Consider the following 14,435-nt stretch of genomic DNA (forward strand, 5'->3'; position numbering starts at 1 on the left):
TATTGAAAAACAGGGGTGTCAATAATTTTGACCCATCTTTTAAACAAAATCTCTTTCTATGAGCAATTGTGTTAGTATAAAATAATATAAGTTCCCCTTTCTTTTCAGCATACAATATAGCTCAGTATTTGAATTATATATTTTATACGGTCATTTTTGCTTACATGGCATTTTTGCTCCTCTTTATCAAGTCAATAATTCAGACCCCACTGTATATTCTCCTGTCTGCAAGTTTATAGATCTCCCAGAGCAGTCCAGGCACTTTGGACCCTATCCGCCCCCCCACCACTCACCTCTGTCCCTCTAATTTGGACACTACCATATTCCTCTTCCTCACTCCCCAGGGGGTACTGACCTGTGCTCAGCAGTTTCCTCATGCGCAGATAGCTGATGGCCAGTCTCATGATAGAAGCCTTGTCCAGGTTGGAGGTGACACTGTGGGGCAGGGGCAGCTCCTGGGCCAGCTCGTAGAACACCTCAGACTCCTTCCCCCTCCGGTATCGCGCCGCATCCCGGGACTTCTCCTTCCTCCGCTCCGAGCTCACCCTGCTGTGGGAGACAGGCCGATCAACAAGATGCAAGTCAGAGCCCGGGCCAAACACACACACCACCATCCTTGTTGTCTGCCTGCCCACTCTGCGCACTAAGCCACTGGCAAGGCACAGTGTGGAAGGCTGCATCGGCTGGGGTCTGCAACAAGCTCTCAGTCCAGCCATCTCACCCTAGTAGGCTCATTTACATACGCTGGCCCTGCCTGCCGTCTTATTGGCAGTAAACCAAAGGAAGCACAGTGAGCCCCCATGGAGTGATTGGCTGGGAGTGGGGACTTGGTTGTGTGTGATACGCAGTAGATTCTCCACTCTGCCTGCTTGGTGCACTGCCAAGCCTCTCCACCTGCCAATGCTACAATCCTCCACTACTGAGGGACAGCGAGGAGGGACAGACAGGCCTCTTTTGGGACACATACACTTAAATTAAAGACACACAGGCTACTGGACAAATGACAGCCTCCTAAAATTGTCCACTTCATGCAACAGCAACCATAGTATGAACAAAAGGAGCAACTTTTGAACCACGTGGAAAAACAATGCAGTCTCTGCTTCTCTAAGATCGGTCCCAAAGAGGTCCAGAAAACTAAGATAAATTCTGTACAAAAATAGGCCACATTGCGATTCTCCATTGAGTGAGAGAATGTTAAAACATGTAGGCTAATATATTAGAGCTCAACTATACACTAACAAATATCCCCTGGGGAAAAAACAAAACGTGCCTGCCGAATCAAAGACGACAATAAAACATCTCCTTTCAATCCCCTTCAGAGTTTCTTGTCAAATATATATATGCACTACCGGTCAAAGGTTTTAGAACACCTACTCATTCAAGGGTTTTTCTTTATTTTTACTATTTTCTATATTGTAAAATAATAGTGAAGACATCAAAACTATGAAAACACATATGGAATCATGTAGTAACCAAAAAAGTGATTAATAAATCAAAATATATTTTATATTTGAGATTCTTCAAAGTAGCCACCCTTTGCCTTGATGACAGCTTTGCACACTCTTGGCATTATCTCAACCAGCTTCACCTGGAATGCTTTTCCAACAGTCTTGAAGGAGTTCCCACATATGCTGAGCACTTGTTGGCTGCTTTTCCTTCACTCTGCGGTCCGACTCATCCCAAACCATCTCAATTTGGTTGAGGTCGGGGGATTGTGGAGGCAAGGTCATCTGTTGCAGCACTCCATCACTCTCCTTCTTGGTAAAACAGCCCTTACACAGCCTGGAGGTGTGTTGGGTCATTGTCCTGTTGAAAAACAAATGATAGTCCCACTAAGTCCAAACCAGATGGGATGGTGTATCGCTGCAGAATGCTGTGGTAGCCATGCTGGTTAAGTGTGCCTTGAATTCTTAATAAATCACAAAAAGTGTCACCAGCAAAGCACCCCCACACCATAACACATTTTTTACATTTTAGTCATTTAGCAGATGCTCTTATCCAGAGCGACTTACAGGAGCAATTAGGGTTAAGTGCCTTGCTCAAGGGCACGTCGACAGATTTTTCACCTAGTCGGCTCGGGGATTAGAACCAGCGAACTTTCGGTTACTGGCACAATGCTCTTAACCACTAAGCTACCTGCCGCCCCTAACACCTCCTCCTCCATGCTTTACGGTGGGAAATACACATGGAGAGATCATCCTTTCACCCACACCGCGTCTCACAAAGACAAAGCGGTTGGAACCAAAAATCTCCAATTTGGACTCATCAGACCAAATGACACATTTCCACCGGTCTAATGTCCATTGCTCGTGTTTTTGGGCCCAAGCAGGTCTCTTCTTCTTATTGGTGTCCTTTAGTAGTGGTTTCTTTGCAGCAATTCGACCATGATGAACTGATTCACACAGTCTCCTCTGAACAGTTGATGTTGAGATGTGTCTGTTACTTGAACTCTGTGAAGCATTTATTTGGCCTGCAATTTCTGAGGCTGGTAACTCTAATGAACATATCCTCTGCAGCAGAGGTAACTCTGGGTCTTCCATTCCTGTGGCAGTCCTCATGAGAGCCAGTTTCATCATAGCGCTTGATGGTTTTTGCAACTGCACTTGAAATAAACGTTCAAAGTTCTTGAAGTTGTCCGTATTGACAGACCTTCATGTCTTAAAGTAATGATGGACTGTCGTTTCTTTCGCTTATTTGAGCTGTTCTTGCCATAATATGGACTTGGTATTTTACCAAATAGGGCTATCTTCTGTATACCCCCCCTACCTTGTCACAACACAACTGATTGGCTCAAACGCATTAAGGAGGAAAGAAATTCCACAAATTAACTTTTAAGAAGGCACAACTGTTAATTGAAATGCATTCCAGGTGACTACCTCATGAAGCTGGTTGAGAGAATGCCAAAATTGTGCAAAGCTGTAATCAAGGCAAAGGGTGGCTATTTGAAGAATATCAAATATAACATATATTTTGATTTGTTTAACACTTTTGGTTACTACGTGATTCTGTATATGTTATTTAATAGTTTTGATGTAGAAAATAGTACAAATAAAGAAACACCCTTGAATGAGTAGGTGTTCTAAAACTTTTGACTGGTTTTATCTCCCACATGTAATGTGAACACATGCTTGGCTTATTGTCTGTCTTGTCCAGATGTATTGAAGCATGTAGAGATTGTAGACACAAGTCAAGGCAATGACACCAATGCATACCAGAGGCTGCTGCTGAGTTGTGGTCTTAACCCTACAGACAGCAGCGTAAATCAAACAGAGTGCAGCGCTCTCCATGAAAATAAAGACGTCAGTAAAAAAGCCCTCCGAAACCTGAAACAATTGCAATTTATCTGTTATGGAGTTGGTCACATTATATTATTTGAGCCTGTCTGTAAGTCAGGAAAATGCATCAGCTACCTAATGGAATGTAATTTATTTAAATATAATTTACTACTAGTTTATATAGACTCGCACATTTCCTAACGTTTTTTAGAGTACAGAAACAAGTCCCTCCTAACAGTTAATGACAGAATCTGATCCACCTCAATGTACATGTCCACACACAAATGAGTAGCCTAGATGGAGGTCTGCTTTGCAACCCAAATATTTTGCATGATCAGTGAATGGGTCTGCAGGTTTTGCATCACGTGCATGCATGATGAGACTAACCCATGCATTCCCTCAACCTGAAGTCAAACTGACAGACAGGCAGTCAGTAGGTAGGTAGCAGTCTGACTTTCTGTCTGTGCCTATTTACCAAGCTGACAGACTGACTGTGCAGGTCAGGAGCTCAGTCAGCGGGGGCCAAATATTTACACTATCCTCAGTCAGCTCTCCCAGACCACATGAGGCCCTGACTGTCTGCCTTTCTGGGGTCTGAGTTTGAAAGCTGATCCTCTGTGTTATGCAACCAGTTCTGCATAGCGCCATCAACACACTTTCACCCTCCGCTACAGAGTCCTTCCTGGTCACTTGCCATAGCAACATATTTCAATAATCATTGCTTTCAACAAACCAACCACTGCTAAGTGAGGCAAAACATTTTTTAAATATATGAGTATCTAGGTCTTCACCTGTGGAAATCGGCCACATGAAGGTAAAATAAAATCTAAACGTATCTCTGTGCTATGTATTTGTATGGAATCTATTCTGATTTGACAGACAAGTATGGCTTATGCACAGAGAATACAGGAAATGTCTGGAAACCCTCAATCTGAAAAGTCCTGGTTTAGACTGAAGCACAAAATCTACAAAGTGAACTCTGTGCAGTACAAACAAAGGCTACTACAGTATACAGGAATCTCCTGCTGCTGTTTTATTGGTGCATCACCCCCTCCACACTACAGACGGGAGGCTGTTCTTTTCTCTAAAAGCAGAAGGAACTGCCTTGATCCTCATCCTTCATGAGGATCACAAATATGGGATGAAAACAGAACCCTTGATCTCAAAACAGAGGATAAAAGAGGCCACCATTTCATAACATCCCTATGCACATGCATGACTACCAGCATTCTGCATGTCATTTGCCTTGCAGATACAACAAATGTGCTAGTAAGGCCTACGCTGTATGTTGTTAGTTAGCCTTAAATTGCCCTGTTTTATAATAAAACACTCGCCATTATATAAGAAAGTAATTAAGATAAAGCTGAGTCATTCAAACAGGTAGACATGGGTCAAAAGACAGGTGTCGTATTCAGTGCTGTACATTTACCAATTTTATTGTTACCCCATTCCCTGACTGAATTATTAACACGGACTGAACTGGGGTGTATTCACTAGGAACCAATTTGTCCATTAGAACTTTCGTTTTCGTTGCAAAACACAACCGCTTGCAACGGTTTGAACCAATGACCACACCCCTGCTTTTACATGGAACTGTTTCGGGTGATCTGTCACTAGCATTCAGTGTAACAGAAAACATAGCCTCGGCTGTTGTGTTACATAACCTCTTCCAGGCTGTACCAGTGGACAGTAGAGCACTGTGCAAAACAACAAATTGTTTACAAACTATTCTAAGAATCTATTTTCAATGGAGCACATTGACAAATTCTTCATTTTCTTATTTCTGATCCCTCCAAATAATCTTGCAATCTCGAATAAATATTCATCTCTCAAACCCAAAATGATACATCTCAGACACATCACTCCAGGCTTTGGTTTGATGCTCTTGTGGAAATGAAGCTGATGAAATAGGTCCATCCTGTAGCTACAGAATTAGTACAGAACAGGATTTAAGAGCTTTTCAGGCAGCCAGCGGAATATCGACGAGTTCCCAGCCGAGTACACCACTTCTCCCTCTAGTCAATGCTATTAGCGCCTTCACACAAGAGGGCGACAGACGCCGGTGACCATAGCAACAAAATAAACAAACATTATCGACGTGAAAAAAATATCGCTTTAAAGCCACAGGCATGCATAAAAACATATCCTTACGTATGGGTGGTCCTCTGTAGCTCAATTGGTAGAGCATAGCGCTTGTAACGCCAGGGTAGTGGGTTCGATCCCCAGGACCACCCATACGTAAAAATGTATGCACACATGACTAAGTCGTGTTGGATAAAAGCGTCTGCTAAATGGCATATTATATTATTATATTTACATGCAACAGAAATGGATTCGAAAACTATTATTGTTATTGTTCAACGTGACTCTCTAAACTGATAGCGTTAGCAGGGTGACCACATTTAAAATACCCAAATGCGGGACAACAGGATGACTTTGCGGGACATTTGCCGGTGTAACCAACATTAATAAAAACATTTGGCAGCACCCCCCCACACACAAATCCCCCTCTCGCTCATGGAGTAGTGCCAATTATTTAGGTGCCAGAGAGCAATCAAAATCAAAATTATATAATTTCAACGCTTGTACCGACATTATAGAATAGGCATAAAATGCATTATCTGATCCCGGGCTGTGTTGCAGCCGGCCACGACCGGGAGACCCATGAGGCGGCGCACAATTGGCCCAGCGTCGTCCGGGTTAGGGGAGGGTTTGGCCGGCCGGAATGTCCTTGTCCCATCGCGCTCTAGCGACTCCTTGTGGAGGGCCGGGTGCATGCACGCTGACATGGTCGCCAGTTGTACGGTGTTTCCTCCGACACATTGGTGCAGCTGGCTTCCGGGTTAAGCGAGCAGTGTGTCAAGAAGCAGTGCGGCTTGGCAGGGTCTTGTTTCGGAGGATGCATGGCTCTCGACCTTCGCCTCTCCCGAGTCCGTACGGGAAATGCAGCGATGGGACATGAGTGTAACTAACAATTGGATATCACGAAATTGGGGAGAAAAAGCGGTAAAAAGTAAAAAATATATAACTATTATAATAATATATATATATATATATATATATATATATATATATATGCATTCTCCAATTGCAACATCTGACTATGCCCACACATTTAAGATTTTTTTATACTTTAAATACACTCAAACAAGTTACCCATACCTTATTTCAAAATAGGCCATGGCATCATCAATGTCAACCGTGAATGATAATTCTTCACATTTTACCAGTGAAATGTCCAAATTGCGTCTACATGCCAATCATTTGATCTCAATCAGTTTCATGGGAATATGCATTTAGATCTTCTTGAATTACTGTTTAGTGAGCACATTAAAAGAAGATGGTGTTAAACTGTATATAGCCTTCCTGTATTTTGTTTCAATCAAAGCACATTCTGCCTTGTGGCGCGCATTGTTGAGTTTTGGCCGCATGATCATTTTACTATTTCAGCTACCATCCTACAATCTCATAAGAAATTAGGTGGTGTTTTTGGTGTAACAGTAATGCTATACTATGCTATTATATTTGGTTATGTTATGTAGAATAATAAATCATTAGATGATCTTCCAAGATATTGATTCAGCTTTGATCTAAACACCATTGTGAGAAGTGGCAGAGCATGTTGCTCCAGCAACACTGCGCAAAATGTGATGGAGAAACGAGAGACCACAAAATCTGGGAATACTATTTAATGAAGCTGCCAGTTGAGGACCTGTGAGGCGTCTGTTTCTCAAACTAGACACTAATGTATTTGTCCTCTTGCTCAGTTGTGCACCGGGGCCTCCCACTCCTCTTTCTATTCTGGTTAGAGCCAGTTTGCGCTGTTCTGTGAAGGGAGTAATACACAGCGTTGTACAAGATCTTCAGTTTCTTGGCAATTTCTCGCATGGAATAGCCTTCATTTCTCAGAACAAGAATAGAGTGACGAGTTTCAGAAGAAAGTTATTTGTTTCTGCCCATTTTGAGCCTGTAATTGAACCCACAATTGCAGATGCTCCAAATACTCAACTAGTCTCAAGAAGATCAGTTGTATTGCTTCTTTAATCAGCACAACAGTTTTCAGCTGTGCTAACATAATTGCAAAAGGGTTTTCTAATGATCTATTAGCCTTTTAAAATGATAAACTTGGATTAGCAAACACAACGTGCCATTGGAACACAGGACTGATGGTTGCTGATAATGGGCCTCTGTACGCCTATGTAGATATTCCATTAAAAATCAGCTTTTTCCAGCTACAATAGCCATTTACAACATTAATAATGTCTACACTGTATTTCTGATCAATTTGTTGTTATTTTAATGGACAAAAAAATTGCTTTTCTTTTGAAAACAAGGACATTTCTAAGTGACCCCAAACTTTTGAACGGTAGTGTATATATACATACATATGCGCAACGTGACTGCAAGAGACAGGTCGGAATGTCTGACACCCCGTCCGCCGCTAGCTGTCTGTCAGCGCCTTAAAGATAGCCATATGCCTATGATACAAAATATATTTAAGACCACAGATGTGCAAAAAGCCCATGGATCATGAAAGACCCATACTTGCACACAAAAATGCTATCTTAAATAGATGTTTTGTTCGGTGGACAGGCTTTTTACTTAATTTGGCCTATGTACAAAGAAAGTGCCAATTAAAGGCCTTTCCTGGCATCCAGTGAATTGCCGCACACTTTATGCCAGGAACTCCCATTGACGTCAGGCTCTCAGTGATTAAGAAGTGATACAGAAATAATAAGGTCACAGCAATCTGTGGACTGGCAAACACTTCAGAGTACTATAACATTAAAATAACCTTGACACTTTTTGCAATGGTTTTGCTTTCTGTTTTGGTATAAGAACCTGCGGAAAAGCAGTGTGAAATTGTTGTGAAAGTAGGCATAGAGAGCAAAACAGTATGTTGGATTAATTTCAGCAGTTTTAAGTAAGGTATATGGTAACAAATAAAAGCTCCCTCGCCGACGCAAACCTCATAACCTATTTAAGTATAAATGTCTAAATTCTACCCACATAGCCCCAGAGAATATTACACTGTAACAACAAAAGTAGTGGTCTACCATATAACAGCCTACATTGGTTCACACTGATACCACTAAATTGGCCTATGGAAACTAAACGATCTAAATTATTGAGGCGCCAAACAGTTTTAATTGAATTCTGAATATTTTAAGGAGCAACCACTAACAGCAGCATCTTCCAATAGATTGCAACACCTTTACAATGAAGGCCAGAGAATGGAGTTGACATACCTTGAAGTAAACGTGACAACTGGCTTTCTTGCCTGTTCTTGACTCAACATTTGCAAACCTCAAAAATACATATTTCAACAATTCATCAAAACGTTCATAATCTGCATTCAGCAACTCAAAAAAAAGCTCTCACTATCATTCCTGTGTATTCCGTGGTCGAACATGTCCCATACGTGATATGTCTCGGGACCAAGAAGGTCAAGGTGGGCAACAGGGCAAATCAAGTGACAGCAAGTGGACCCATATCTCGCGACCTTTTAACACACTGGCTGTCAGTGTCACTAATTTACGGCAGCCTTATTAAAACGTTTGTTAGCTAGCTAACGTTAGTTCTAGAAATTAAAATATCGAGTCGTCTCTAACTAACAGTTACTATAGCTGGCTAGGCTAGCTTTAGCTAGCTAACTAGTTACGCAAACGCCTCAAAATCTTAAACCAAGCAGAACGAAACACAACACATTACTTCACGTTACCTAGTAAAGTTAGCTAGCTAATCGGCTGGTTAGCTAGAGGCTAACGTACCTTTTCTTTTCTGGGACAACTTCTGTGTCCATTTTCAGAACGACTGACTTCTTTTGAGCCTCAGCCAAGAAGATACCAAACTGTGTGTCGGGCCCGTACAAAAACAAGCGAAAATTCACGTAGCTAGTCAAATTAAATCCGTTAATTGTGTTTTCATAAGTTGTTGATGAATGCAATTCGGAGAGGTCAAGCCTCCATCGCTGAAACTTAAGTCAAAACATGAGTGCAGAAGAATGTGTTTTAATTCCTTCGAAATGGCATGAGGTGCCACGCTAGAGGTTGCTTGGAACAACGTTGTAGCTAGTTAGCTTAGCAGCTAGGTCAAATACCGTACAGTATGAAGATAGGTAGAAACTGCTTCTCCAATAGAAATCCCCGATCACACTTGTTGGCTAGCTAAGCTCATGCGTAGAAACATGTCATTACAGGTCTAATGGTAGTCTCGCGCCGAACTGCGCATGTGCAGGCCGTCAACTCCTTCGATATTAAGTTGTTTTTGACGAAAATTAAAACATGTCAGTTTGTCACTTTCATGAGGTTGGAGTAATAACATGTTTAACTACTTAAGACATTGTCTCGAATCTAGGTTGTGCCTTTAGATTTCGAGAAAATGAACAACTAACGAATAATTTTTCACTTATTTCATTGACTTCTCAAACCCCGGGCTGGTTCCCGGAAGTCTCACGATGTCGCGCCTCTGGGTTTAGAAACTCTGTGGCCTTCCATTTTTTCTTTGCCTTTTCGGGAGCGCGCGCAATCACATGCCTCTACCGGCGGTGCGCACGAACTCTATGGTACTGTAACTGTACATTCCATTCGTTTGGTTTCTCTTCTTTACACCAAAGTTGACTGAACTGCTATCATTGTAATGTAAGCATGACACATTTACCAGATCTGTATGTCATTTCCCTCACAAATTCAATTAAAGAGGAACAGCAAATAATCTCAGTTCAATCTACACAAAGTAATAAAACATGAGCATTTCCATCAATTTTACAATGAGAAGTTAAGCATTTTTTACCAAAAAGTTTTTAGGCCTATGGTTCAAGAGTGGTGGGTTATGGCAGTATTACCACTCCAAACTCAAACTCTTTCCAAGTAAATATTACCAAATACAGTTGAAGGCTTTCTTTGCACCGCTGAGGATGTGTTGTAATTCATGACTATCGCCCTGTAGCACTCACCTCTGTCATCATAAAGTGCTTTGAGAGACTAGTCAAGGATCATATCACCTCTACCTTACCTGTCACCCTAGACCCACTTCAATTTGCTTACCGCCCCAATAGATCCACAGACGATGCAATCGCCATCACACTGCACACTACCCTATCCCATCTGGACAAGAGGAATACCAATGTAAGAATGCTGTTCATTGACTATAGCTCAGCATTCAACACCATAGTACCCTCCAAGCTCATCATTAAGCTCGAGGCCCTGGGTCTGAACCCCGCCCTGTGCAACTGGGTCCTGGACTTCCTGACGGGCCGCCCCCAGGTGGTGAAGGTAGGAAACAACATCTCCACTTCGCTGATCCTCAACACTGGGGCCCCACAAGGGTGCGTGCTCAGCCCCCTCCTGTACTCCCTGTTCACCCATGACTGCGTGGCCAAGCACGCCTCCAACTCAATCATCAAGATTGCAGACGACACAACAGTAGTAGGCTTGATTACCAACAATGACGAGACCGCCTACAGGGAGGAGGTGAGGGCTCTGGGAGTGTGGTGCCAGGAAAATAACCTCTCACTCAACGTCAACAAAACAAAGGAGATGATCGTGGACTTCAGGAAACAGCAGAGGGTGCACCCCCCTATCCACATCGACGGGACCGCAGTGGAGAAGGTGGAAAGCTTCAAGTTCCTTGACGTACACATCACTGACAAACTGAAATGGTCCACCCACGCAGACAGTGTGGTGAAGAAGGCGCAACAGAGCCTCTTCAACCTCAGGAGGCTGAAGAAAGATAGCTTGGCACCTAAAACCCTCACAAACTTTTACAGATGCACAATTGAGAGCATCTTGTTGGGCTGTATCACCGCCTGGTACTGCACCGCCCGCAACCGCAGGGCTCTCCAGAGGGTGGTGCGGTCTGCCGAATGCATTACCGGGGGCAAACTACCCACCCTCCAAGACACCTACAGCACCCGATGTCACAGGAAGGACAAAAAGATCACCAAGGACATCAACCACCCGAGCCACTGCCTGTTCACCCCGCTATCATTCAGAAGGTGAGGTCAGTACAGGTGCATCAAAGCTGGGACCGAGAGAATGAAAAACAGCTTCTATCTCAAGGCCATCAGACTGTTAAATAGCCATCACTAGCACATTAAAGGCTGCTGCTGCCTATTGAAATCACTGGCCACTTTAAGAAATGGAACACTAGTCACTTTAGTAATGTTTACATATCTTGCACTACTCATGTCATATGTATATACTGTATTCTATTCTATAATATTCTACTGTATCTTAGTCCATGCCGCTTTGTCATTGCTTGTCCATATATGTATATATTCTTAAATTCCATTCCTTACTAGATTTGTGTTTATTGGGTATATGTTGTGAAATTGTTAGATATTACTTGTTAGATATTTCTGCACTGTCTGAGCTAGAAGCACAAGCATTTCTCTACACCCGCAATAACATCTGCTAAACATGTGTATGTGACAAATAACATTTGATTTGATTTGATGTCTCATAAGTTTGATTATTATTTTTGCTGCCTGGAAAGCAGCAGATGTGTTTCCCGGAATATGTTGGCTCAACTAGGTGACACGACGTTAGAGAAATTAGGGAATACTGATGCTCAAATACTACAAGAAGTGGCCCCAACATGAAAGTAGTCCTGGTTCATCCACGTCATTTGCTGTGTGGGGTAGATGCCATATTGAGGCCTGTGCCATAATGCTTTTAGCCAGTTTGAATAGTCCCCTCCAGATCATCAATCAGCCAGGACAGAGGAAGTAAACTGAGATCCAATCAGCTGTTGCAGAGTCACCACCTGCAGCAATCAGAGCTAGTGTATAATGGCAGTTTAGACAAGGGTCATATGTCTATCCACTCCAGGGGTGGCTGGTGGGAGGAGCTATAGGAGGACTAGCTCATTGTAATAGCTGGAATGGAGTAAATGGAACAGTATCAAACGTATGGAAACCAAAGGTTTCACTCCGTTCCATTTATTCCATTCCATCCATTTCAATGAGCCCATCTTCCTCTAGCTCCTCTCACCAGCCTCCACTGATCCACTCAGAACAGGCCCTGGGAAAAGCTGCTGGACTGAGAGGCATAGGGAGGTAAACAAATACAGGCAAAGAGTCAAGTGGTTTAACCAAATGTCCACACCAGTGCTCAAATTGCTATGGGTGGACGAATGCGGTTTTATAGTAAAGCGATGTCATTTAACTGTAAAAACGTATGACCTTTTAATGTGCCATGAACACAACCAGTCATGATGTTTTTATCTGATTGTCAAACAAATCACTTCAAAAAGTAGGTTACCTTCGCACGTTCATCCAAAATAATTCCAGCATCTGAACAGTGCACTGCGCACCTACCAACTTTCCTTCAATTCGCAAGTGGCTAAAACTATCTCAACGGAGAAAGCATCCGAGCAAGGCAAAACAGCACCCCTCTGTCTTACTATATGTATCTGATACTGTCTGGCCAAAAGCAGTATGACATGCCATACTTTTTCAGGCCAGACATCAGATACATGGGTTACACATGCATGTCCTCTGACTCTGCCTCAACGATGGCAGTATTAAATCAAATCAAATCAAATTTTATTGGCCACATGCGCCGAATACAACAGGTGCAGACATTACAGTGAAATGCTTACTTACAGCCCTTAACCAACAGTGCATTTATTTTTTATAAAAAAGTAAAATAAAACAACAACAAAAAAAGTGTTGAGAAAAAAAGAGCAGAAGTAAAATAAAATAACAGTAGGGAGGCTATATATACAGGGGGGTACCGGTGCAGAGTCAATGTGCAGGGGCACCGGCTAGTTGAGGTAGTTGAAGTAATATGTACATGTGGGTAGAGTTAAAGTGACTATGCATAAATCATTAACAGAGTAGCAGCAGCGTAAAAAGATGGGGTGGGGGGGCAGTGCAAATAGTCCGGGTAGCCATGATTAGCTGTTCAGGAGTCTTATGGCTTGGGGGTAGAAGCTGTTGAGAAGTCTTTTGGACCTAGACTTGGCACTCCGGTACCGCTTGCCGTGCGGTAGCAGAGAGAACAGTCTATGACAAGGGTGGCTGGAGTCTTTGACAATTTTGAGGGCCTTCCTCTGACACCGCCTGGTATAGACGTCCTGGATGGCAGGAAGCTTGGCCCCAGTGATGTACTGGGCCGTACGCACTACCCTCTGTAGTGCCTTGCGGTCGGAGGCCAAGCAGTTGCCATATCAGACAGTGATGCAACCAGTCAGGATGCTCTCGATGGTGCAGCTGTAGAATTTTTTGAGGATCTGAGGACCAATGCCGAATCTTTTCAGTCTCCTGAGGGGGAATAGGCTTTGTCGTGCCCTCTTCACGACTGTCTTGGTGTGTTTGGACCATGATAGTTCGTTGGTGATGTGGACACCAAGGAACTTGAAGCTCTCAACCTGTTCCACTACAGCCCCGTCGATGAGAATGGGGGCGTGCTCAGTCCTCTTTTTTTCCTGTAGTCCACAATCATCTCCTTTGTCTTGGTCACGTTGAGGGAGAGGTTGTTATCCTGGCACCACACGGCCAGGTCTCTGACCTCCTCCCTATAGGCTGTCTCATCGTTGTCGGTGATCAGGCCTACCACTGTTGTGTTGTCTGCAAACTTAATGATGGTGTTGGAGTCGTGCCTGGCCATGCAGTCATGGGTGAACAGGGAGTACAGGAGGGGACTGAGCACGCACCCCTGAGGGGCCCCCGTGTTGAGGATCAGTGTGGCAGATGTGTTGTTACCTACCCTTACCACCTGGGGGCGGCCCGTCAGGAAGTCCAGGATCCAGTTGCAGAGGGAGGTGTTTAGTCCCAGGATCCTTAGCTTAGTGATGAGCTTTGAGGGCACTATGGTGTTGAATGCTGAGCTGTAGTCAATGAATAGCATTCTCACGTAGGTGTTCCTCTTGTCCAGGTGGGAAAGGGCAGTGTGGAGTGCAATAGAGATTGCATCATCTGTGGATCTGTTGGGGCGGTATGCAAATTGGAGTTGGTCTAGGGTTTCTGGGATAATGGTGTTGATGTGAGCCATGACCAGCCTTTCAAAGCACTTCATGGCTACAGACGTCAGTGCTACGGGTCGGTAGTCATTTAGGCAGGTTATCTTAGTGTCCTTGGGCACGGGGACTATGGTGGTCTGCTTGAAACATGTTGGTATTACAGACTCAGTCAGGGACATGTTGAAAATGTCAGTG

At 43.4% G+C, this 14,435-nt stretch overlaps 1 protein-coding gene across 2 annotated transcripts in view; it reads right to left on the reverse strand.

The window, feature by feature from the left end:
• LOC121544836 (hypoxia-inducible factor 1-alpha-like) overlaps positions 1-9,419 on the reverse strand; it is a 45,618-nt gene extending 36,199 nt beyond the window's left edge. The window contains exons 1-2 of one of the 2 annotated variants that reach the window (XM_045209125.1): positions 9,047-9,419; positions 356-549 (exon numbers count right to left, since the gene is read on the reverse strand). In XM_045209125.1, the coding sequence (XP_045065060.1) occupies positions 356-549; positions 9,047-9,078 (226 nt within the window). In that variant the 5' untranslated portion in view covers positions 9,079-9,419. Of the gene's footprint in view, positions 1-355; positions 550-8,524; positions 8,695-9,046 lie in introns of those variants that run through there. The other variant, XM_045209124.1, reaches the window with a different exon arrangement.
• Between the last annotated feature and the right edge of the window lie 5,016 nt (positions 9,420-14,435).

Source organism: Coregonus clupeaformis, chromosome 29 (assembly GCF_020615455.1).
Source record: "Coregonus clupeaformis isolate EN_2021a chromosome 29, ASM2061545v1, whole genome shotgun sequence".
In the NCBI taxonomy this organism is placed as follows: domain Eukaryota; kingdom Metazoa; phylum Chordata; class Actinopteri; order Salmoniformes; family Salmonidae; genus Coregonus; species Coregonus clupeaformis.